The 26446-nt window shown below is 38.2% G+C and overlaps 1 protein-coding gene and 1 long non-coding RNA gene across 3 annotated transcripts in view; one reads left to right on the forward strand and one right to left on the reverse strand.

Annotated features, from left to right (window-relative positions):
* Nucleotides 1–34: 34 nt before the first annotated feature.
* Nucleotides 35–7272, reverse strand: tmem98 (transmembrane protein 98). 2 transcript variants are annotated; one of them, XM_085271923.1, is made up of 8 exons: nucleotides 7168–7272; nucleotides 6171–6264; nucleotides 5099–5314; nucleotides 3405–3536; nucleotides 3260–3293; nucleotides 2872–2987; nucleotides 2734–2793; nucleotides 35–2500 (listed from the first exon to the last, which is right to left on the reverse strand). In XM_085271923.1, the coding sequence occupies exons 3-8, from the start codon at nucleotides 5227–5229 to the stop codon at nucleotides 2299–2301; spliced, it is 675 nt and encodes a 224-aa protein (XP_085128049.1). In that variant the 5' UTR covers nucleotides 5230–5314; nucleotides 6171–6264; nucleotides 7168–7272; the 3' UTR covers nucleotides 35–2298. The 2 variants fall into 2 exon arrangements, with proteins under 2 accessions (XP_085128049.1, XP_085128050.1); XM_085271924.1 differs by having other exon boundaries at nucleotides 6171–6261; nucleotides 7168–7262.
* A 223-nt stretch (nucleotides 7273–7495) lies between these two features.
* The window catches only part of LOC146576557 (uncharacterized), a 42264-nt gene continuing 23313 nt past the window's right edge, over nucleotides 7496–26446 (forward strand). The window contains exons 1-2 of the long non-coding RNA XR_014892262.1: nucleotides 7496–7645; nucleotides 12083–12189. This is a non-coding gene — a long non-coding RNA (uncharacterized LOC146576557). The remainder of the gene's footprint in view (nucleotides 7646–12082; nucleotides 12190–26446) is intronic.

A 26446-nucleotide genomic window follows, 5' to 3' on the forward strand; every position in this document is an offset into this window, starting at 1 on the left:
CATGTTTCCACACAAAGAATTGCTCACAGCATAATACAACTACAAAGAGATCACTTTTATTTATGTCAAATTAGTGTGTGGACTTTTTATTGGACATTCTTTAAAGCTACCAAATGGTTGAGAGAAAATAAACAAACTTTTTTACTGTCTGTGCAAATCAGTGAAAGATAATAAAAAAGGTTATATGGGAGTAAAATAAAGACCTCAGTAACAAACATTGGAAAGAAAACATAGGAGTGCTTACAAAAAGATTAATGCTAATAAACAATGTAAACAGACAAAAAAAGGCTAACCACTTCCTAAATGTTTCCTCCTTGATCAATATCTTTCCACCAAAATGTTCTGAGCTGCAGTTTCTCCTCAATTTTGATTCTTCTTCCCTGCTTAACGATTGCCGCAAGAACCTTAAAATAAGAGTACATGGCATTGTAATCTGTGACGTGTACTTTACAATCGTGTCACACTGATGTGTTCATTTGTCTGGAAGCCTTGTGTGCACAAAGCTTTGTGCCATGTGTATTGTAGCTGTGGCCAATGTGCTCATTGTGGCTGGGAGCGATGCCTTATTAAGGCTCCTTGGGGATTCACTATTAGCTATGCATGAAGGCACAGGTAGACATGCTCCAATAACGTCCCTTTAGCTCAAAGCAACACGCTAATTCAGTTTCGCCTCAATCAACACACTGTTCCAAACACCCTCATAACACAGCAGTACACAAAGACATACTGTATCTCTCAATGATGCATGGAAGCCCATTATTTATTAAAGGAAAAACAATCTATGTAACACATGTATTGCTTAACAAATTTTGATGTGAATGTGTCAGTCTACTTTAATGTTTGTGGGTTTTTTCTCTTTTTTTTGTAGTATACACATAGAAAGGGATGCTACAGCTGGATTCTACAGCAATTTTTTGTTATTTGTTTTTAAGATATCACTCTCAGGTTGGTTCATTGTCCATCTCTGACATAACCCCCCCCCCCCCCCAAAAAAAAGACCCTAAAACAAAACAGAAACAAGAGTAGCAAACAAAAAGAACCCCTAGTATTTTGTTAACATGATCACATTGACAATGCTAGCATGCTAATATTTAGCATAATGTGGCTGCGTTCGAAACACTTTTTTCATTTTGTTGTCAGGATTTCTTGACTTACTGTCTAGCAATCACGAAGTCCAGAGTCACTGGAGAGAAAATGGTAACATGCTAATAATAGCATGCTAATCTTTGTTAATTAGGCTAAGTTTTCCCATCTAGAGTAATTTATATTTTACAATATGGCTCTACGTCTGGAGAACAACTGTCACAGAAAATAAGGTTCCTAAATGACTACCGACAAGATTGAGTCCGACACTGAACAATGCAAAGTGATGTGCACATGTGCAGCAACTGTAACAACAACCTTAAACATCATGTCCTATGCAAGATTTGCTAATATATGTATAATAGACGAGCAGTCCGCAATAGTGGGCTGGCTTTAAATCAGCCATTCTTGGCCTGTGTTTGATAATCATCTTATACCAACTTTCATGGTAAGTTGTTGAGGAATCTCTCAAGAATAAGTCAAAGAATTAAAACATTGTTTGGGGTCTTCTACAATCTGTCTGTACACGTTTCTTTTTTGCCAAACAAACTACTGAGAGCTTAATTGTAAGACCAGCATTGCAATATCTGAATTAATATTAATATTTGCCAGTGTGGCTAGAAACTTTCAAGAGGAAGAAACACAACTAGAAGAATCTTTTTCTGTGGTAATAATATCTAAATCCTTTGCTGCTGATCTTAGAAAATTCACAGTTGGGTGATTTTTAACAGCATAAGAGTATCTGAGGGATTTAAAAAAAAAAAAAAAAAAAAACGTCCACGACTAGCTGACCTACAAAATTGGAACCATCTCGGGTTAGTCTTCAATTCACCCAGTGTGGGTTCACTGGCTAATGGGTATTATTTTCCTCAAAATGGATTAGCTGACTAAGCCATCATGTGACTATGCAGGCCTAGTTAGGCTGGATTTAGGCCTACCGCTCAGTGATGGCACACTCAAAGACATTTCAAAAGACATTCTGCTGTAAAAATATCTGCTGTAGGGTTACATAAAAATGTATGTGTGTCAGCCTGAGAGATCTACTTTGAAAATATAACTATGCAGGTGTAGTAGGGTAGGTGTGTAGGTGTAGTAAAGTTACTTTAAAAATATTTCATGGTCCTTGCATCTATGATCACAACCTTTTATCTGGAATGAATAATGAGTCTGGGTAGTGTGCCTTTTTGACTCTTCAGACGAACCAGGTGGTTTGCTTTAGATGGCCTGTTCTCTCTGAGCATCAGCTACAGGTATGCATCGTTCTGGTTCAGAAGCTAGTGCTGCTTCTCGCAAAACCACCATGTGATCTTCAGCCGCATGGAGTGACTGGTCGATCCAGTCTAAACTGCCGGACATGTGACAGGCGTTGCGGGTGACCAGGACCAGGTGGCTGACAGAAAGGAGGAGAGCGGTGGCCCTGAGAATGAATAAAACAATCATATTCAAATCAGTGAGCTGCTGAAGGAAGAAAAGCATTTTTATCCCAACCTCTATCATCCATTTGGCCATCTCCAAAATTATTACAGATAAATCAAGTCATGTTGTTGCTCCCTCCTGGCTTCTTCAGGCACCTAACTAATCACTGAAGCTGAAAGTCTTTTGCATTAGGCTATCGAAGTCACACCTCTCTGGAAAAACAGATCAAATTACCTGGCATCCAAGAGGATTGGATCCAGAGGAGGGTACATAGATCTGACTACGTCATCCACCCTGTGAGACGGACAACGATAAAAGATGGTCAGTCCATCTTAGTTACAAGATAAAGTTATAAGGAGTGTATCACGTTACCTTGGGCTGATCCGCTTAGCCACAGTGATAATATCACTCAGGCTGGCTGGTGCTTTAACTTTTGCCCCTGAGCCCATCGTCATCGCAACCAGCTTTTCAGTCAAAGTGTGGCATATCTATATGTGGAAGTAATTGTAACAGCAGCAGTTAGCCAAGTTAATAACATCTAGCAATTAGAAAATTACATAAATGTCATTAAATCTCAATATTTAACTTTAACTTTGATGCTTAGTAGACAAGTTGCTTTTGTGACTTAAACGAACGGGAGCTGACAACCGAGACATTCTAAAGTCAGAAAACCCTTCAAGACTTTGATATGCCTACTTAATCTAAACAGACATATAAATTAAAGTTAGAGCTAAATCAGTAAGTTAAATATTTCTGTTACCTTCAGGATAGAGATACAGTGAGACACCAAACCACTGTTGGAGAAAAGAAAACTCAAGAAATTATTTGCAATCCCTGACAGAAAACAGTACATGCATAAAAGCTGTAAACTTCTATAGTTCTACAATGACACGTGTAAGACATACGAGGCATCCTCTATCCAGTCCTCATTCTCTAAGATTGCTTCAATGTGAGGGTTAGTGATGACTACATCATCCAGCTCCAGCTCAGAAGGTTCGCTCTGAGTCTCCATGGCTCCAATCAGATCCACTGTGGGTCTGTGAAACAACAGAAGTAAGAGGAATAAAGACTCATTACAGCAGAGAGTAACTGCAGATTGGGGATTATTTAGTATTTACATATATGTGTTGCAATATATCAAAACACTTTTTAAGAAATAAGAACTTTTTAAAAACCAAATGACTAAATGCTGAACAGACACAAACCATGTCCCTTAAAAGGAGGTATTCTACTCTGTAAATCAGATTTAATCTGATTAAATGGTGATGGACTGTTATGAATTTAAATCATATTAAATTCATTTGTTAAGGCCAAATTATATTCCTATATGCCTAGATTATTATGATGAAAGGCCTGATTTACACTTACCACACACTTTATTAGATAAACATCTTCAACTGCTTGTTAATCCAGATATCTAATCAGCCAATCACATGATTGCATTGCACCCGTCACTGCATTTAAACATGATCAAGACGACCTGATGAAGTTCAAACCGAAGACCAGAATGGGGAAGAAAGGTGCTTTGAGTGATAATGAACATGGAATAGTTGTTGATTCCAGGCTGGCTGGTCCAAGTACTTTAGAAACCACTGTTCTACCGGCACTTTCTCACACTACCATCTTTAGGGTTTACTAAGAACAGTTCAAAAATTTTTTAAAAAAAAGGGAAAATATGCAAGTATTCTCTGGAAGAAAATACATTGTTGCTACCAGAAGTCAGAGGAGACTAGCCAGACTGTTTTAAGCTGACAAGAAGGCAACAGTAACCCAGTTAACTACTTGTTACAATCGTGGTATGCACTCAACATATGGGCTACAGCAGCAGAAGACCACATTGGGTACCATTCTATCAACAAAGAACAGGAAACTGAGGCTATGATTGTCACAAGCTCACCAAAACTGTCTGTCTCAATTTCCATTGTGGCATTCAGATGGTAGGGTCAGAATTTGGAGTAAACCAAGAAAGCATGGATCTATTCTGCTTTGTATAAACATTTCTGGTTAGTGATGTAAGGGAGTGTTGGGTATTTATTTAGGCACATTTTGGGCCACTTGGTATGAACAGAGAGTTATTTAAACCGCACAGTCTTCCAGACCATCTCCCTCCCTTTATGACCACAGTGTACCCATCTACTGATTACTTCCAGCAGAATAACACTAAGGGAATGGGAGATTTGCATCATCTATGTGCAGCTGACAAATCTGCAGGAAATGTGCAATGCTATGATGTCAGTATGGAGAAAGATCTCTTAGTAATGTTTCCAGCAACTAGTTGGAAAAAAGTAACACAAAAAATTCAGGTAGTTGTAAAAGTAAATGGGGTCCAACCCAGTATTTCCAAGCCTTGTCAAATGTTGGTAAGTCCCAAGACAAAGTGAAAAAATAGGGTGCACTTCTAAATTAATAAAACCGGATGTTTTTTTATTTTATTACTGTTCTATGTATATAACAAAAATGCCAGATCAAGTCTGTGGAAAATTACAGTACGGATATTTCTCTTGCTTCAAAAAATTGTGGTAAAAGTTTTGTGACCCTGAATTCAACTGGAAGAAACTCATGTCTCATAGATTTAGAGGCTTTGTGCTGATTCACTGACTTTGAGTCGAAGTGGTGTAGCAAGTCGTGCGGGTGGCAGTAGCGGTGTCTGCACACCACCACCAGGGCAACGAAGGACGCCAGGAATATGGTGGCCAGTACCCCGATTGCCACAATCACCACTGTCTCCATGGCGACTCTGGCTCCCACAGCTCCTGTAGATGGCAACTCGTCGAGGGGGAAAAGTGCCAAAGCTCAATTACAGATGGGCGCTCATCTGTTGTGGAAAGAATAATTGGTAGGTTTAGTTTGATTGAATGAAAACACAGAGGAGAGACATTATCACAACACTTCTGGATATTTCTCTCACAAATTTTTGTTGCAGTACAATTTAGGCATGCCAGAGAGGAGAATACAATAAATGTTTTGTCTCTTTCTAAACTAGGTACACCTATAATACACACATAAAAGAGAACCTTATCTAAGCATACTAAGTGCACTTGCCCCTTTGTTTTGCACTTCAAACAGTATTTGTAATGGGAACAGACTGTTCAATTTACATAGTCTTATTCCAAGACTGGGTAAACATCTTCAGTAGCAAATCACAAAGTCAACAGCTTAAAAGTTCCTTCGTGGAAAAAGCCTGTTAAGACTCATTTTGATTAATAGTGTAACTAATATACATGCAGACATGTCGCTAAGCTCACAGTCTAAACAAAAGTGAAAATCTCCTGACCTCTACTTACCGACGTATTTTTGGATCATCCACAGTTTAATATAGATGGCATTTAGCCTATCAGATTGTAAAGTATACACCCTCTGCCCAGTCTAGTCACTCATTAACTTCCCCTGGCATACCTGGTAACTATTATGTGTGCAAACTCTCTGTAGCGCAGCTGTCACTGGATAATAATGCAGGTCTCTAGGTGCGGCACAACTCATTTGTTATTTGTGAGGTGGCTTAAAAAGCAATGATTTGGTTTTGTAAATGGTTACAAGCACAGCTTATTAGGCAGGGCAGCTGAACTTTCAACATTACAACATTGTAAACCTGCATATTTGCCTGGATGATTGTGAGTGTGTGCCATGGAATGCTGTAATTCTCTAATCAGATTAATTTGTGTTACACTCACCGTATCATACAGGGCTTTCTCCTGCCTGAGAGCTTTTCTGACTCTTTGTCTTTTCGCAGGCCAGTGGTTTCTGAAAAATCAGTAAAGCCTTCTGCTAAAAGAGAAACAGAGGTAAACAGATTGATTTGAGGTATTTTGGGGCATGGAAAATCTCTACAGAGTCGCTCCCACATTCCTTAGTGCAGTCTGTGTTAATAGGAGCAGCAGCACAGCTTTTCATTACACTTCAGTGAAAATTTCTGACAGCTACAGTAACTAATTAGATCTCAAAAGTCAGGCAAAAACCGTAAATATGCTTAAAAGCAAAAACTGTACTCAAAGTAGCCCTCTATAAAAAGTCAATAAAAAATACCATGCCATTTTTCCCCCCTCTTAAGTAAAATTGTAAGTACAGAGCCAGTTTAGAGTGTGAGTAAAGAGCTTCCACGGGTAATACAGCATTTCGGTAATGAGGAATAATCATGTCTCAGTCAGTACTTTAAAACTGCACAAGCTGTAACTCTTTAAGGGAAACTGTTCGGGGCTTCCGAAGAGGAAAAAAGAAGAGCAACAAAACTTAAACACCTAAGTTAAAAAGTTACTGGAACTGGTGATAATATTATGAATACTACATATAGTCCATCTAAACATAAATCTAAACTGACACACACACACACACACACACTACAAGGCCTTCATTAGAACAGCCGAGAAGAGCAACGCAATTAAACATCACCACTGCAAATGTGAGTTTGGGTTCCCTTTTCATATTCATGCTCTTATCGTCTTTTCTTGAACAAGAGATCAATGAAGACACACCTCTACTCTGATTCTCAGTTAATAATCAAATCCCAATAAAACTTTTCTACTCTCGGTGTTTCACAATTAGAAACATCGACTTTCTAACTTTTTAAATAAGGCTAAAACTTAGTAAATACTTCTAAGGTTACGCTTTAATACCCAGGCCACTTTTTGATCTAAAAGAAGATCGCAAATTATGCATTTCCCGGTGACTTACCTGGACATTTTTGTCCTTTTAGTCGTTTCCTGTGAGGAGACAAAACAGTTTACGCTCCGCCGCCGGGAGCGCGGAGACGGCACCGACATCTCCAGACCTGGCACGTGAACGCGCAGGAAAGCAGCTCATTAGGCGCAGCGCTGAAGCTGTCGGTGAGTGACTGATGATCAAACTTTTCCCAGCGCGCGCCGGACAGCGTAGCGTTTAGTCTCGCGCGCATGCGGAAGGCTTGAACCGTGTGTGCGTGCGGCGCGCTCTTGCTTGGCTGTTAAGCTGCTTTTGGAAATATATCTACAGCGAGTGTGACACACACGGCTGTTCAGCTAACACTGGGTGGCGTACCCTCACTGCTCATCTAACACCTGTGCGAAGGTGACTCGGCACACCCGTCAGGTCCCGTGCTGAAGTTACTGCAGTATCTGAAGCTAATTAGCAAACTAGGGCTACTAGTGATGCTGTTACCAATACACCTGTAAAGGTAATTAATTACATTTATGTAAGAACTTGTTGCGCGTTTTTCTTTATATATGTATCTGCATATATACTCATAGGCAGGAAAATATTTGTACTTCATCGCATTTAGTATATTCAGTTACAATGTTGATATCACGCAGCTGCGGCATTTTGTCTCGAAACAACTGTTATCTGCACATTTCGACTTTTTTCTTGAAATTTCGACTTTATTCTCAAAAAGGATCACTATATTTTTTTCCCTCTATGTGGTCCTAATACTCTTTAATACCAAAGTGCTATTAGTTGAAAACATGTGTCAGCATATTTTCTAATCGTTTTTTATTTGATTTCATTTTTTCATTTAGTTCATTTTTAATTAGTTTACAGAATTTATTTTCTTGTTTCAGTTTAGTTGTTTTATTGTTTCCAAATGTTTAGGTTTTTTTAAAATTAGTTTTTAATTATTATTGTATGAAGGGCACATATTAGTAACAAGATTTGGGAAAATCAGTACAAGTATTACAATAAAACAAAATGATTTGAAAACCATTACCTCAGGCTTGTAGACAGTCTCTAAAAATATCCGTCAATTCCTCGTCAGACAAGTGGTAATACAATTATTTACCAAAGTAATGGATACTAAAACTAAGGATATTTTTTCTTTTTCTTTTTAAATTTTAGCTTAGTTAGTTTTCTAAGTTCACAAATTGCTTCAGTTTAATACTTTCCCAAAAACCCATCAGAAATGGTCTCAGTGGAAGAGTGGCCGTCAGGAAGCTATTCTAAAGGAAAGGAAACGGGGAGACAAGCATGAGTTATGCAGAATTCACTGGAATGAATTGGAATGAAAATCCGTGTCAGCAGGTTTCACAGAGTGCTGAATCCAATTTTGAATTTTATTCATGTCATTATCATTGTATAAGTTGGAAGTCAGAAGAGTGGTACAAAAATGAGTGTCTGTAAAGACAGTGGAGGCGCTGTCAGTGCTCTTTGAGATCCTGTCAAAAATTATAGAATTATGAATGCAGGAAACTACAGTCAGTTTTCGATCCATCATGCAATACTATCTGGAAAGCATCTGATTGGCCACAGCTCCATTCTTCAGCAGTAATGACTGTAAACCAACAGACTCATACCTGGATTTAAAAAAAGAAACATAAAATGGAAGACTGTGGATTGGTCTCCTCAGAGCCCAGACCTCAACATTATTGAAGCACTGTAGGATCATCTTGACAGAGAATGGAACAAAAAGCAGTCAACATCCAAAGAACACCTTTGAATGTACTTCAAAAAGCCTGGAGAACTATTCCTGAAGACTGCTTGAAAAAATGGCAAGAAAATCTGCCAAGAGAGTTCAGGCTGGTTTGAAGAACAAAATTGGTCATATCAAATCAAAGTGCTGTTGTTTTATACACTGTATTTCCATGTATTTTTTGACGTTTCAGTAAATTGCTGAAAGCAAAATATAAAGAAATGCAGTGTTGCTCAAGACGTATGAACAGTATGGTATAAAATCTAAATTTATTAGAAATATAGAAAACAAACTGAGGAAATAAAATAAAAGTAAAGATGAGATAAGACTTGAAAGCAGCAATAATTCAATTGTCCCCATATTTAAATAGCCACATGAAACTGGTGATGCATCTTTGGGCTACATAAATGAATATATTCATATCTTTATAGTGCAGATCAATACAAATACTTATCAGAGACAGTAATGTATTTAAAATTTAAAAAGGCCAAGGATCATACCTCACAGTCTGCCTATATAACTTTGTAAAATGGACTATTCTCCATAATTAAAGTGTTTAAACTGTTGCCGTGCTTCAAGTCTTTATATTTTTACACTAAACACTTCTACACAGTGGGCTTTTATTTGGGTTAAGAAGGATCAGCGCTTCCGTTTTTGGTTTTAAATGTGCTCTGTAAATAAGTCTCTAGCTTCGCTCACCACTGTATCTGCATTTTAGACCCTTGCTGTGTTTTTCATGGCCAGAGAAGCATAGGTGGAACTAATAGCATTAATTAGCAGCGGCTTCATTCCAGTCAGTCGTCTGGAAAAGCAAACATGTGCCATAGTGTGGCTCTGTTTAACAAACAGCAGACTAAAGCCATAATTAATGTAACCACAGGAGTTTTGTGAAAGCTTTTTGCCGTTACGTGTCAAAATGCTGTCCGTTTTGCTTTGTTCTGTTTTGTCTGACTTTTGGTCAGTTACACATTTCCCTATTAAAATCATCATAAAGTGTAAGGATTATCTTTCTTTTTAAATATCTAATTACAACTAGTTTTGAATATTGAGTCATTGGTGTGCTTTCTCCTTATCGAGTTGAATAAATACATTTCCTTTATTAGTGACCCGTGAAACAGCACGATCTCAATTTTAGCCGGAAGGCTGTTTTTAAAGAATGGCATTTAAAACTTTTAAGACAACGTGGATCTTAAGTCTTTAAAGTTTTCAAGAATCCACAATACCCTGATAAATGACAAATCCCCTGATGATATGATCTACCTGCAACTTTTGCAGCTCTTTCAGTCCATACTAAAGTTGTAGAGGGCCATTTCTCATCCCAGACTTGGAGAATAATTAATAGAGTACAACCTTAAGAGGCATGGCCCCTGTGCAAAGTTGTAACATGTGTTTTTTGTCATTCAATCCAACACTGGTACTGCAGTCTGGTGGTGTTTCTCATATATTAATGTCTTACATCCACTGTGTGTTCTACTTTATCGGAGCTGATCCATACCACTGGCAGAGATGATTATTCTGAATTTGGAAATTAACATTAAAAGCAGAGTACCTCAGCATAGAGCCAGTAAAAGCTGCTTTATGTTTGAGCAATCCTGTCAGTCACTGCCGTGCATCATTAGGTGTTTGTGCTGCATCCTGGTATAGCTGCATCTTTGAAGTTTATCCCTGCACAGTAGTGAATTCACTGACTGGCAAGAGAGAACTAGGCCAGCTTTTGGCTAAAATAAGTCTTTTTATTTTTGGACTCTGAGCCGCAGTATCGATTTTCTTAGTTTCACTAAAATATTTTTCATCTCAAAGCCACAACCACAAAAAGCCGTTCGGTATGTGCTGCTCATTCATCTACCTTGCCTGAGGGCAGCTGCTTATCTTTTCTCTCATGGAAGTAGAGTACTCCAACTTATGTCTGTTAAAGCAAACTTTACTCTTACCTTTGCAATACTTTATGATCATTATCAGCCAGCTTTGAAGTGGCACCATGTGTAAGGTTACATTTAGCTGCATTTAAGCGTTTTTCTCTCTCTTGTGGACATATTGTGAGGCTAAGGTTCTGTCTAGTAAGACATTCACTGATTTTTCTAAAGCTACCTCTTAAATCTCGAATCTTAAACGGCAATTACTGTGCTATCAAAATGTGGGAAGGTTTGCCTGCTGTTCATAATCAGAACCAATGGACTGTATCGTAACAGAAATCTCCATCTGCTATGTTTTTTTCCTGAACTTGTAACAAACTGGTGCACCAGCTGTAGAGTCCTGCTGCCGGCAGGAGGTTGTAAAAAATGCACAGTTCTCTTGCTACTCTTTTGTCTTTTTTTCTCCTCACTATCACCTTAGAACATGAGCCGATTCCTGACGATAATGAAACACCATGTTAGTCTTTCTGGTATTGTCCTTGAACCCTTAACATAAATGTAAAGGAAGGGTAGTAGCTGGCGATTATCCACCTTCAGCTGATTGATATGGAAGGAGGAGGTGCTTTCTTTTGCAGCCCCTGTGCCCTTTCATGACTCCTGTGGCCCTGTGCAGCTCTGCGGGCAGGGGATGGAGGGTCATTAAGGGTTCACATGTGGAGAGGAGGGCGTCTGTCTTCTGTAATGGATGGTTGAGGATGGTCTTAGCGAATCTGTGGATCTAGAGCAGCGCTCTGGTGATTTTTATTTATTCCTCGCTGTCTCCTAATCGGAAACGGTGGGAAACATTTTTCACCATCAGTGGTTGACAACAGTCTTTGTGTTTGATGCCTGCTGCTGAAAGAGCGGCTATACAAATATGTTTCCATCAGCCTCCCTTGCAGGTGCGGTTGTTTAAGCAGAAAATCTATTTTGTCAATTTTTTGCAGGGTTATTTTATATTATTTTATTCAAATTAAATTCAGTGCTTTCATAAACGGGTATATAAAATTTGTTTTCATCCTTTAGATTTAATCAAATGCTCTCTCTATACGTTTTCAAACCTAATACTTTTCCTTATGTTTTCCCATATGAATTGAGCCGTTGCTTTCAAACATGCTCGGGCCAGAAAATGAAAATGTGTTTGCTTGGAAATAAAGATGAAAAAAAATGTTACAAGCACCTCCAGCAATATAATGGAAAATGTTATTGTCCAGTCTACCCCCTATTGTATTCTCTATGCCTGTCTTGTGTGTTTAGCGGGGGTGGTATTGCTTCCCAGATTTAAGGAAAAAAAGTTTTGTTTTCTCTGTTTTATCAGCACTCTGAAGCTGGGAGGAAAGCATGGCAGCACCATCTGTATCAGAAATGCAGGGGAAGCAGAAATACAACAAGAGAGGCTTTACTTCAAAACATGTTGTGCAAAAGGTAAGAGTAAAGTGCAAACCCAAATGTCCCAGTGACCTGAAGTGGTTTGAGAATGCTCGTTACATGAGATGAGTTTATGTATTTTAAGAATCATTACACATTAGACATGTTGGCCAAAAAAAAAAAGAAGTCCTTAACAACTCCACTTCTATCATCAATACAAAGAGGATTGAATGTATTTGCAGCTTGCAGTTTTTATTTTAAGTTACAAGATTTGTGGATCTTTCAGTTGAATGAGATGGTCTATTGATTTCAGCCAGTAGTCACAAATTCTGTGTAGTGCCTATAACAATTTAGTGAATTACTTGCATGGGAAAAATGTGGAGCCTGTACACCTTGAAGGGGCTTGTGTCAGGGCACTTTTTTCAGCCACTTGGGGGCAGTGAAAACAAGTTGGGAGCACACACTGAACACTCCGGTGGAGTTTGTGCTTGTTCAGCCAAACGGGGTCGTTGAATAATGTAGCTGTACTGTGATTGGTCTAGACATATGTGTACATTAATTTTTTGAACATATAAATGCCATTTAAAAAGAAGCAAAAACAGCCCAAACAGTGAAATGCATTCCAACAAAAACAAGCAAGTCAGTCCAGTCTTTAATGAGCTTATATACAATGGAGAAATCTTTGCTTCATGCACTATACAGTGAAGCAGAGACTGAAACAGGATTACAAGGAAATTAAGGACCACTGCGAGAAGATTATCAGTGCTGACAGACTGTTACATTACATCAGAGTCATCATTGGTGTTGAAAATAAAAACTGTAAAAATATAAAGGCTTGGATGGTATCTAATTCCCCAGGGACTTGAACAGGTGTTACCAGAACAGTTTGTTCTCCTAAGCTACTTTCAAACCAAAGCCAGACTCAATGTTTTCCTTTAGAGAAGGTACATTTGGTGTCATTCATACAGAAGTTGCTGTTGCAGGTAGTTCAGGCCTCTATGTTCCTCAATTCCAGCTGTGACTCAGATGGTAGAGTGGGTAATCTATCAATTGGAAGGTCAGTTGATCAATCCCCCAGCTCTTCCAGTCTGTATAGTGAAGTCTCCAGTCTGCATGTTGAAGTACTGAACCCGTAGTCTCCCCCTGAATGCAACTTTACATTTTGATGCATTTGTATGTGCACATTAGAAAAATATAGATAAAAGCTCTGGGTAAATGAGATTTGTAGTAGAAAGTGCTCAACTTGAATAGAAAGCAAGCTTTAGTTACCTCGTCATAACAATTTATTATAAAGAATAAGTTTGATCTTGAGGTCCCTGGTGCCAGGGCACTATATCTGTTATTAATGGTGGAAGGCTTTGTTATATGGACAACAAGAATAGAATAAAGGTTTATCTTTATTTGCTGTGTTTTCTTCCTGAACTGAACAGAATGTTTCAGCTCATCATGTAAACTATGGCTGGGCGTGACTGAATCACTGGAATCGATATATCGAGTATTTCCACACAGAGCTACCATATGATATACTTTGCCTTTAATGACCCTATTTTGTAAGACCTGTGCTGCTTATAAAATTCTTTTAGCTTTTCAAATGTTTAAAAAGACAATTTTCTGTGACGAGGAACTTAAAAAGAGAGAGACCCAAAGAAAAACTTTTTTTCTTGAATGTTCCCAGCTTTACTCCAGGGATCTACAGCCCCTGCTGCTCCAAAGGCTTACATGGCTTTCTGATTTATAAGCAGCTGGAATTGCAGGAAGTTCTCTGCAACTGAGAACAACACAATGGAGCTTGGTAGGGTGGGCGTAGATAAAGGGTGCAGGAATCGGTGGAGGATAGGACATAGAATTGTCCTTGAGAATCACAGAATGGAGCAGGCTTTTAGCCAAACGGCTCTGCTTCTTTATTGTGCTCATCCTAGTCTCCTCAGTAGTGCAGAAATCCCTTTTTTGGTAGGCAAACAGAGAAAAAAGGCAAGTGTTTTGTTGCTTTTGCTGCAGATTAAAGGGTGATTTTAGGGTACTGCATGATTCTAGTATTTGTAGATTACATGTATTTGAAATACCATCATGTGACCTGACCTTAAATACTAAAAATGTGAATTGCCATCTTGTAAATACCACCAGAATAAAGGTTCTTTTTTTAGGAGATTCATTTGAACAAACTGGCTCAGGAATAAACGAGGCCTGGCATATTTGAGAGAGGGTCATTTCTATAAAGGCTTCTATTGATATAAGGTTTCACAAACATTGAAAATTCTGTCCATGTGTAATGATGATTTGTCTAACAACACCACAGTAATTGTGCAATAAGTCCCTCAAGCAAATTTTGGTTCAATAAAATGTGCCTTCAATGTTACCAGGTTGCCTTTTGTCATATTTAGTCTTTATTGATTAGAGAGACCAGATTCTACATTGGTGTGCTTAACAGCTTTTAGGGTGTACTTTTACAAACGTGAAAATGAAAATATCCTCACAGTAGAAATGATTGGATTGGGGTGTGTGTGTGTGTGTGTGTGTGTGTGTGTGTGTGTGTGTGTGTGTGTGCGTGCATGTGTGTCTCAGCTACTGAATCTGTGCACAGGGCAGTTAATATAAGCATGGTGTCTTCCCTACATTTAAAAGGGGGAAAATGGGTTTGAAGCATCCTAAATTTTAGCAAGGCACAGGAAAGCCAGGAGTGTGAGAGGTGGCACTTATAGTAGAAAACTGTTTACATATCTAATGCATAATGCAAAAAAAATCTGTTGTAATGCACCATGGCACTATTTAACTCTTAACTCTGTCTTCTGCACTGTGTAAATGATAGTTGTTTTATTTTGTATTTTTTTTTTTTTTTTTAAACGGGATAGAGCCAGCAAGCTGACGGGACGATTCTTCAGACATTTTGGTCCATATTGACATGATAGCATCACATAGTTGCTGCATATTTGTTGGCTGCATATCCATGATGTAAATGCCATTCCCCCACATCAAAAAGGTGCTCTACCGGATTGTGATCTGGTGACTGTGTACAGTGGCGTGCAGTGAACTCACTGTCATGTCCAGGAAACCAGTTTTAGATGATTTGAGCCTTGTGACATGTTTTGTCCTGTTGGAAGAAGCTATCAGAAGATGTAGCTCAGGAGGCAGAGCAGGTCATCTACTGATTGGAAGGTTATTGGTTCGATCCCTGGGTCCTCCAGTCTGCATGCCAAGTATCCTTGGACAAGATACTAACCCCAAATTGCTCTCCGACGTGTCCAATGTGTATGAATGGTAGTTAGGAATCACTAAGAAACTTGGAAGACAGTGCTTGTGTGACTGTGGCTTTGAGTATTCCGGGAGAGTAGAAAAGTGCTATATAAGAAGCAGTCCAGTTATCAAACTGGTGGACATGGTCAGGAACAATACTCGGGTTAACTGTGGCATTTAAACAATGCTTAGCTGATAAAAGTGACACCTCACATGGGCTTCTGCTTGCATAACCCATCTTCAGGGTTTTTATTGTGCATTCAGTGGATTTTTTGACCATTATCTGTAAACGCCAGAGATGTTTGTGCAGGAAAATCCCAGCAGATCAATAGTTTCTAAAATGCTCAAACCAGTCCGTCTGACACCAGTGATCATGGCTTTTCTGCCTTCTCATCTTTCCTACTAGTTAAACAGGTGCACCTAATAAAGTAAATTGTAAATGCTTGTTGCCATCATAAATGACATCTATCTTAATAGTTTGATGCCAGTGTGATATGTGTGTAGATGATCATTTTAGAGTGAAACCAGCTATTTTCTTTATTGCGCTGCTGCTCTCTGAGCCTACTGTCTCTTTGTTTCTCTTTAGGCTGAGCTAAAATCTACTTTAAAAAGGAGAATTCAGTTTTTTATTGTATATTTGTGCAATAATATTAAAGGCACTGAGTCACATTTAATGTGAGAGAATACAATAATAGACAATTTATCGTCTCACAGAAGGAAAGCACAGGTGTATTAATTATGATCATTTTGTGTTTAGTGGAGGTTCTGATTTTGTGCACTCTGCAGGTTTTCTGCTCGTGTATTACAAACCGGTGACCCACCAGACCTAAATTGACCCCTTGCTTTGTCTGAGGACCAAAATGATTAGTGATTGGCATTTTGGCATTAGTATTTTATTTTATATTATATTTTTAGAAAAATGTTTACTTTAGTTATCTATTTGTTTTCTGCATTTACCCATTTCAAACATAAAAACAACTTGAAAGACTTGTATGAAGAAATAAAAGAGGAAAGAAAAGGCAAGTCCACTAATTAACATGGGCCTGTGCCACCACACAATCAGCATTATAATAGATGGATAGCACTACATGAAACATGTATATTGAATTAATGTTACATTTTAGTTATGAAAATTGACCCGAAAATCCTTTTGAGGACAATTTAATGATTGATGTCATCAGTCACGTGTCTCCTTTAAATGCACACTGTATATAAGTTTTAAAAGATGCATAGAGAAACTCTGGTGCCGTGTTTAAATCCACGTTACAGTAGTAGAACTACTCATTTCAGATGGTTAATGCGGTCCTGCCTCTGCAGACATTCAGTTTTTACGCTCTGTTCACTCATCTGAGGCGAAGCCTGCTGTAATTCGACGTAACCAGCAGAAAATTCACTTCACATTTGTAAAGCTTACATACAACGTAAGTCATTTATCAGAGGAGGTTTCTTTAGATCTTCACCCGACTGTGGTCTTTGTGAGTTTCTTTTTTCTTAATAAACATTATCATGGGGAATGCAGTTTCTGTGAGCCAGAGGCAAAAGGCTGAAATGTAATTTTGAAATCTGAGTCGAGATCAAGTCACTGCAGACTTGGAATATCTCAAATATGTTTTTTATTAAAGGCAGGGAAATTATAGGACAAGGGCGTCCTGGAAATTGTTCTTTGTTCAGAGTCGTATAGAGCCTCCAGCTTTTTGAACTGTCCACGTGCTTTGACCCTGTCCTTTGTTCCTCCTGACTTCACATGGGATTTCCAGCTTGCAGGCAGAACTGTGTGTTTTTATTAAGACATCTGTCTACTGTGTTCCCCAATTAGCCCGTTATTTCTGTGAGCTCTGTGTACATTTTCCATATTTCCAATTCCTCAGCAGTTTACTTTTGCTTTTTAATAGACACTATGACTGAAAAGTAATACAACTAACAAATGAATATTTCTACTTACTTTCTTTCTCATTTCACTTCATTTTCTAACTGCACGTCTCTGTCCATTTATCTTTTTTAATGATATTGCCTCTTTTGTATTCCTCCCAACATTTACATCTAATTGTATTAAATTGAATCAAATTTGATATAAGGGATTACTCCCGTCTCGATTTCTTATCACTGCACCAGAGAGCTGAGAAATTGCTTCCTGCTTAGATTCTGTCCTTTAATCTTTAAGCAATTTCTTGCTTCCCAAAACCCGAAGGGAGAGTGAGAAGATGAGAAAGCCAAGACTTTAAATTGATAGATCCACTACTTTACTATTCATATAGGAAGTTAGAGTGGATGGACCTGCACGGATGGATAAATTAACATAATGCAGAGTTAACCCGAAATTGGTACCATGCTTTTAACCTAGATTGCTTAGACTAGACTAGTAATAACCATAATTATCCAGTATGAATACATTAAAGCTTTGTGAAATATAAGGAGTAAGAAGATGAAAAAAATATTGGAAAATTCAAAATCACTTGTATTGCCAGTCAACATTTAAAAGTTGGCAGCTAGGCCTGCGTGAGATTTCTTTACCAACTTAATAGCATTACCATCTGTTTAGTATTCATGAAAGTAGGTTGGATATAGGAACTGCTGACATTTGTGGACATCATATGCTTTAATAAGTAAAATATGTAACTGGAATTTATCCTGAAAAATAGAACCCAGTTTAATAAATGGGGGGAAAAACCAACTTTGGAGACTTTTAATTCCTTAAGGAGAAGTATGATACAGTATTATAACTCTGTATGTGAACCTTTGCATTCACTATATGGCAGAACTGAGTTGTTATACCAAAATTGCTGCTCAGCATTTCCTGTAACTGTCTATTATTCCTGCACATCAGATAGGAGGGATTTGAGCTGCTTGTTTCAGACTTTCTTACAGCATTTGTAACCTTTCCAAAACATCAACTTTATTCTGCTGTAACCATTTTTTAGTGGAATAGCTTGTGTGATTTGTGTTGTTATAGCACAACTTGCATTACCTTTAAGTTGTTCATTTTTCCTTATAATTTGCTGGTTTAATTCAAAATTGAGTGATGGCAGGTAGTGCTGGCTCATGCATGCATGCATGCATCAGCACATAAACAAATCATAAGAAAGCCACTTACGGAATGGTTTCAAAGAAGGAAAACGCTACTAGACTGCAGTGTTTTCCTTTCACTGCTTCTCATTTAAACCTAAAAAGTTGTGTTTTAGCCTCAATTTAAAATAAAATATTTCTCAAACAATCTGGCTCTTAAAAGGGAAATCTTTAGAAATCTGCAGATGGACAGCAGTCTCCTGGAATTATACAATGTTAGAGAGGCTTTTAGTTGCTTTGAAGCTGTCCTGGGTTCCTTTGTGATCTCCCAGACTGCTGCAAGCCCTGCTCTTGAAGTCATATTAGTTCGCCGACCACTTCTGTGGAGGTTAACAAAGGACTTTAACTTCTTTCATTTGTGCACAGTCTGATTGCAAATTGGTCGAGACTCTTTTGTTATGGTTGTATAACCTTTTCCAGCCTAACAAAAATAAGCCACTTTCTGAAGTGACATGCCACATCATTAGATATGTGTTGTGAAGATTGGACTTTTTTTTTTTTTTTTATGGATCGGTGTTATCTACTTAAAAGCAGGGCACCCACTCACACGTCACTGACATTCCACTGAAAACGCTTAATCCTAATTTTACCTTCACATTTATCACTGAAGGTTTACATGCCTTTTCCACTTGTGTATGTTGGAAGTTTTATATCTTTGTCTCATATTTTTCCACCCATTTATTGCATCTGTAGCCACAAGTACAGTTTGCCATCTGTGACTTAAAAGAAAATAAAAACACTGGCAATGTTCTGTGTGTGGTAGCTCAGTTTGTACCAAATACTCAAATCATCCAAATAAATGTGTATTGATTTCTTGGTAAATCGCTGCTGGTACGCTGCTAGTTAATGACACTGCTGGACAGGCCCAGGCTCAGCTGTAATTCAAATTAAATGAAATGGATGATGGTCAATAGCTACTGTGGTGAAGGTCTGACTGAGTGGATATCAGATGTCCTAATTAACCATGTTGCCAGACAAACAGTACTGTGTAGAAGACACCCTGCCATCATAAGCACTTAAGCTCTTTAATAAGATTCTATTACTGGACAGAGCAGCCTTAGTCCTGTTGCTATACTCTTGGTTGACTGCCTTGGTAACTGTGGAGCTTGGCTGAAGTGAAAGGGTGCTTGTCGCTTGACAGTGGAAACAATGTTTATACCAAAAACCTTTCTCTGCAGTGCTGACGAAATCCACTCTATGGTCTATTGATCTGGCCTGCAGTTTGATTGATGCTGTCTTTAAAAATTCATTAGTTTGAGGCATGGGGGAGCTGCAGGGCGGCACTCCTGTAGGATACATTTGTCTATGTTTACAGAACAAGCAGCATTCAGTCAGTGGCAAGAAAAGAGGCCTGACAGGGCCACCCAGGGCCAAATGAGTCACAGTCACTGTTTACCAGCACACATTAAAACACACAGTCCCACAAGAAACTCGTGCCATGCTCATTTAGTATGCACCTGCATATTTATAAAAGGATCTTTTTGATTGCTTTGTGTCTCATGGTTTTCCTGTGCAGTTATTGCAGGCTCCCTCTGTGCATGCAGCTGTTCTTAAACTGCAGTCAAAATATTAACATTAAAATATTAATGTAAAGGAAAAAAGTCATTTGGAGACTTTTGTTGTTCAGTTATCTCTGAGTCTCACATCATAAATCAGCTGTAGGGGGTTCTGTGGAATGCTGTTCATGTGTTTTGGAGCTTTTCACTAACATTTTTAGAGTGGTACTCATTAGTAATGCTAAGCATACATATGATGGAAGAAGGTTTCATCTCAGCTTTGTTGCTGCAGAACTTTCCTAATTGGCCCTGGGATGTTATGAAAACTCTCAAAGGCTGAGTTGAAGCTCTCCTTCGTTCCAAATGTTTTTGTAGTCAACAAAGCAACGTTCATAGACAGTGATGCACGAAAGGTGCAAGTGAATTGGAATATATTAGCAAATGTAAAAGTAACCTAAATGAAAAGTTTTTTTGGAAAGATTTTCTGTATATAAACTACTTGCTTATCAGCAGCTAAAGCTTAGCAGTGCAAATGAAAAATTTCTACTAAGTATTTGTTAATCTGTTACTTACAACTCAAGTTTTCCATGCAGGTTACATACACGTTAGGTATGAATGCAACATGTCAAGTGTTTTTCCTGCATGCACGTCAAAGGATCAAATTTAATAATCCCGAGCATGAAGAGAGAAAATTTAAAAAGACTAAAGTTTACTGCACTCAAAGCTTACATTTTTAGTTCTGTTTTGGGCTGTGTGAATATTTTACATGCATTTATTAGATGATGAGATCTCTCTAATCTTAGAAATAAAACTGCACTTGTGGCTGATCCCCCCCATAAAATGACATAACTCTGTTGCTAACACAGATCTCACCAAAGTTGTTCCTAATTGTCTTGTAGTTCGTTCTCATCTGGTGCTGGTCTATAGTCTTGTCCCCGATGTCCTTTGACAGCTCTTTAGTCTTGCCCATGGTGGTGGGCAAAACTAAAGAGTGAGAGGACTTAATGGGAAAAATTAACTCTGGGGACAAACTTTATTCACATTACAAATTGAAGTCAGGAGATGGCAATCTGTTTGCAGGTTATAGGGGATTAAATACTTATCTCACTTATTGACATGCAAAAATTTACAACTTTTATGCTATTTCCAGCTATTTCCTGGAAGGGCATGAAAACTACTTATATTTTTATTTATCATTTTTTCAAATGCATTTTCCTTACAAATGTGGCACAGTTTAGGGGGAAATAAACAGGCTTTCCAACTGTATAAAATATATTTCCAAGAAGCATTGTTATAACAAAGAAATAATATATCAAGCACAAGTCTCCCTACTTTTTTTAGTTTATAATGCAGCTTTATGTGAAATATTGCTTTGGATTCACTTTCCTTACTAGCTAACTTGGCACTCCAGCCAAGAAATCACTTCATACTCCAAAAAATGGTGAAAGTGGTAATAACTATGATGCAAAATTTAGGAATTTCTTCCTTCCCACCGTTTCCAAGTGCTCATTCATAGGAGATTTTCTTATTTTTGGGATTTTCTTCTTAACTCATTCACTGCCATTGACGTCTATAGCCGTCAATTGCAGTGAATGAGTCAATGGGTTTAACTCATTCACTGCCAATGGCTGGCAGTGAATGAGTTAATATTATAGAGCCTTTACAATATAAAACTCTTCTGAGATCGTTGTTGTTGTGAATTAGCACTTTATTATTACTAAATCCTTTTATTGAGGCTAATTGCTAATTGCTTGTAAGATCTCTCTTACAAGCAATTTCATAAAGACAATTAATTATTAGTCAAAAATGTGTTTGTTTTTTTTGGGTTTTTTTGTGGGTGTCAGTTCTCAGCGTGTTTTCTGCAATAAAAGGGGGAATCACCAAAAGCATCATATTTTTCTGTGTCTGGTGAAACCACTGAGGGCTGGCAGTGAGACGGAGTTAATCACCTAAAGAACAACACATGCTGTGCAAAATAGTCAGACTTGATAAACAGGAACATTAAGACGTGCAAATGAAGCATTTTTCTTCATTATAGTTGTGTTATTCAAATATTACTGATTGGTAACGGGTCCAGTTTGCACTTAGTGGTGAATAGTGAGTGAGTATGACAGAGCACCGGAAGTAAGACAAGTGAAAGGACGGAGGGTGGTGATGTAGACCGTATCTGTGAGTAGGAATGGGTATCATTTAGGTTTTATCCGATACCGGTGCCAAACCAGTACTTTTGAAACGGTGCCGGTGCTGAACCGGTGCTCGAACCGGTGCTTAAAGAATAGAAAACACAAACTTTGTCCAAAAACCTCTCATGTTTAGCTTTAGCCTTTTTGGCCAGGGTGAAGGGAGTATCTGCCATCAAACAAGAAGACAGCCGCATGTAACTACGACGGTCTTTGCTAGTTCACCTTACATGCATTAATTTAAAAAAAACGCTATACGTCGCCAGGTGTTTCATCAGATTCGAGGTGTTACCTCCTTTGCACAGTATCACCTTAAAGCACTTGTTGCAGGCTGCTGAGTTTGCATCTTTTGCTGTGAAGTACAGCCAGACTTTTGACCGCTTCACCTTGGGCATTTTTAATCTGTCGCTCTGCTTTAAAAGAACATACATACCTGGGCCCGCCTACTATCCTTGGAAAGGTAAAATGATTGGCTAGAATCCAAAGTGTATGACATCTCAGGAAAAAAAAGCACCAAAATGTGCCATAATGGCTCCGGATACCGGTACCCATCCCTATCTGTGAGTGAAATAGTCAAAGAGAAGTAAAAATGGGAATGACAGACTTTTGCAGGCCTAATTATCCTACTGCTTTAATTATACTTGTAGCGAGTATCACATTGAAACCCTACACCCACCCAGCTACTACCATAGACAAGTGCCCACTCTCACTTCCACATGAAAGCAGAGACTGAACAGAAGGCGAGCCCTGCAGTCTGCGCTTGCAGCTCCCCCGCAGTGGATTCTGGGTCAGGTTGTATTCACCAGTGGAGCAGAGGGAAAGCCTCGACTGGCAGGGCACAAAACACTACAGAGCTGCTGGCTTTTTGAAGCAGGGAAATGAGAATTTGCCACTGCCTGAGCTTGCATCACCCCTGCTCTTCACCCACTCCCACGGTGGAGTGGGGAAGAGTTCAGACACACCGTTTCACTCGGGCTTTGTCAGTGCAGACCGCAGCCCACACTTTGTTCTTCAGTTTTGTGTGGATGTAGTCAGTTTGAATAGAGAATTACACAATGAAGAATGCGCAGTTATTTATTTGCATGTTGCTTTGCTGACATGCCATTGTAATACATGGGATTAAGGGACGAACATGACTGCATGTGCATGCATTTGAGAAGCTGCCTCTGGCGAACATTAGAGTGCCGTTTTCATCCTCATGACTCAGTTGAACAAAATGACACCTCAGGCTTCAACTTGTTACACAAGAGACTTGTGTGAGAACATAGGATGGTAATGACTTATCTTTTCTGCAAATAGGACTGTGCATATCATACTCTCATAGGTAATGCAGGTGTGCTCAGGGGAAATAAATCTGTATGGTGTACATGTCTAAACACTGATTAGTTGCTTGCAGAAGGGACAGTATCATCTCACAGAGGACCAGGTTGGAAAAATGAGATCTGAAAACGGCTCAAGTCTTGACAATAATCCAACATGTTGCTAGTATGCTGATTTATTTTTCTGACATGAGCATCTGCAGACTCGGACCAATATTTACAACCATCTCCTTTCTTGTCTTGAAACAGTTATGCCGGTTTGAAAGATTTTAAAAATTAAAATACACATTTTAAAAAGACGCACTTGGATCTTTGAACCCTGAACTAAAACTATTATGTACAGTACATTTTTGTGTTTGTTTCACCTCTACACTTATAGCATTGTTCAAAACTATCGATACAAAAATCAGAAATTCAAGTTTGTTGTTGTTGTTTTTTTTTTGTTTTTTTTTACTTTCTGACAGGCACCGTTTAGAACTCAACAGGGGTCTTAATTGAATCTATCACTGTAATAAAAATATGTTGGCTTGTCACAAACATGTTGGTGTGTCATGTGTCTGTAGGCTAATAAGAACTATGACATGCTCTAATTATCACTGCACTGCAAAGCTTTAGTTCATCTATTACAGTAGCAATGCCTGCTATCTAATATTGCTGCCAAGGGAGATGCTGACCCAGAGGCTTCTGTTTTTTAAAAGCCCAAATATTAGCAAAAAAGCTTTTATTCTCTTCCAGTAATTGGCAGTTGGTGGCAGCGATGTGCAAAGAAAAAAAAAAAAAAGTAACAACCCAAGAAAGGCAAGTATGAAGACTTGTAAGGTTGCAACTAAAGTATATACAACAAAGCCCTAAAAGTAAATGTGTCCTTTTTAAAACTGTAGAATCTGAGGCCACATTGAGATTCTGTCATGACTTGATGTAAATAAAATAAATAAATCTATATTTGCACTACTCAAGCAATTAAGCACCATTGACACTCACATGAACTCTTTTATAGAAGCTGCCACATTTCCTTAAGCTTTCTTTCCACTAATGCATGACTTCAGAAGACACCCAGATAACTAATTCAACCTACAGCTGTGGTTCATCTGTTATTTCTCTCAAGTTTTCTGCAAAAGATTTCTTAGCACTGTGATAGTGAGAAATGTGACATTGAATGTAAGGGAAAGTGTCAGAAGATAAAGTGTTGTTTTGAGCCAAGAGAGGCATCAAATCATGACTAGAGTGAAACATGCAGTGCGTTGCACTATAAAGCACTTTACAAAAACTGGATCAGTTGCATCCAAAGCATGATTAGTCAGATAAAAAATGACTACATCATCATGAAATCGATACATAAAGCTTTGGAAAAGAGAGACCAGCAACTTCACTGCATGTAAAGCATTTGTTAAATACATATAGAAAGCTTTATATCTGCACAAGGATTAAGTAAAGCATGCCTAGTTTTCTGAGATGATCAGATACAACCTCTAAACCACAAAAGAAGGAAATGAGGTCAAATGTTGTGATGGGCTAAGGAACACCAGTATTTCACAGCAGATGACGGGAAAAAAAGACTTATTACTGATGAGTCCCAGTTTGAGGATCATGGCATTAACAGAAATGTATTAGACTCACAGTAAACACTGTGTTTTACCGGTGTGTGGGTGCATACTCTGGAATTGAACTACCTCTTTTTTCTGTAGTCATGCTCCACCTTTTTGGTAGTGTGGTTATGGAGAATGTTTTATACTCCAGCAGGATAAGTCTAAATGCATGTCAGAGAATTGCGGAAGTAAACCTGAATACAAGACATGTCTGTCAAAAATGGACAGAATAAGTTCTACAGACATGATATTGTTTGTATTTCAGGTTCCTATTGAGGAAAAAGTTATTTAGTGACAATTATCTTTATTGCTTTAGTGCCCAGCTGTTGTTAGTATGCAGCACTTATCTAATGGAGTATGACTTTAGGTAGCCACCAAATAACTGAGGACTGTGCAGAAAAATATACTCATCAAACCCTTATTATTAGTGTTCATGATATATATGTATCTGTAATGCTGTTTGTTTTTGTTTGTTTTGTAGAAATTTTGTTTATAGTTTGTACACACCAGGTGAGGTAACTGTTGCACTTATTGATACTATCTGTATGTGTGAATGTCAGGAGGTTTTAGTATACAGTTATGTCTAAATTGGAAAAGCTGGGACCAAATTCTCCACTGGTTTTGAACATGTGACATAAACTGTGAATGAATTAATTGTGCATTTGTGCTTTCTTTCCTTGTGCTCGCTAGCTGCATAAAAGAGCTGTGATTGGCCCTGAGCCCTGAGAACCCTCCTTATTCAGCTTACCTCAGTTCCACTGCCAAATTGTGAGCCATAATACACTGAGAACATTGAGCATTCCAGGCTTGCTTCGACAACGAGGTTTGTGAGGTTTTGAGGCAGTTTGTTTCCATGGATTCAGCTTAAATCACATTTGTTAGTCTGTAGTATTCTCAGGTGTTTGAACGCTGTTGTTTATTAGTGTATTATTATTATTATTATTATTAATTTTTTTTATTATTAATGCTATAAAGTGTAAACCAAAGTTTAATACAGTTTTATGTTTACACTGAAAAGTGTACCAATCAAAGTATTAATCAAAAATGAATTGTATTATTTTATAATCAAAAATATTGACTAAATAATTCTAAAAAATGATTTACTAACTAATTTTTGAAGCATTTTTGTTTTTGATCTCTCACGTCCCACTTTTGAATCACTCAATAGTTTAAGTAGTTTCGTGACTCATAAAAATAAATCAGATACTTGGAAAGGAGTGAAGGTTTCATTTTGCTTGAGCTTTTGTTCATCGACTCTCAGAGATACTAATGAAGGTTGCTGCACATGGGTGATTAACTCACAGCATCACAGCACCTTTGAGGTCTTTGTTCCAAAGAGTGAAGGAAAATGACTTTCATCACTCTCTGTAGCCTCCTCAAGATTTCCTATTTATTTTTCAATCTTTTATCTACATTACAAACTCCTTCCACTCAATATC

This window comes from Mchenga conophoros, linkage group LG4, assembly GCF_057382185.1.
Source record: "Mchenga conophoros isolate Kocher_MC1m ecotype Shallow Benthic linkage group LG4, M_conophoros_male_GT1.1, whole genome shotgun sequence".
Classification (NCBI taxonomy): domain Eukaryota; kingdom Metazoa; phylum Chordata; class Actinopteri; order Cichliformes; family Cichlidae; genus Mchenga; species Mchenga conophoros.

Bases quoted from the DNA above. Each gene is read 5' to 3' on its own strand.
- tmem98 (XM_085271923.1), bottom strand. From the start codon at position 5,229: ATGGAGACAGTGGTGATTGTGGCAATCGGGGTACTGGCCACCATATTC. The intron at 2,988-3,259 runs GTAACAGAAATA...TTCCACATATAG, and splicing joins ACTGTATCTCTATCCTGAAG to ATATGCCACACTTTGACTGA. The intron at 2,501-2,733 runs GTAATTTGATCT...ATTCATTCTCAG, and splicing joins CCAATCCTCTTGGATGCCAG to GGCCACCGCTCTCCTCCTTT.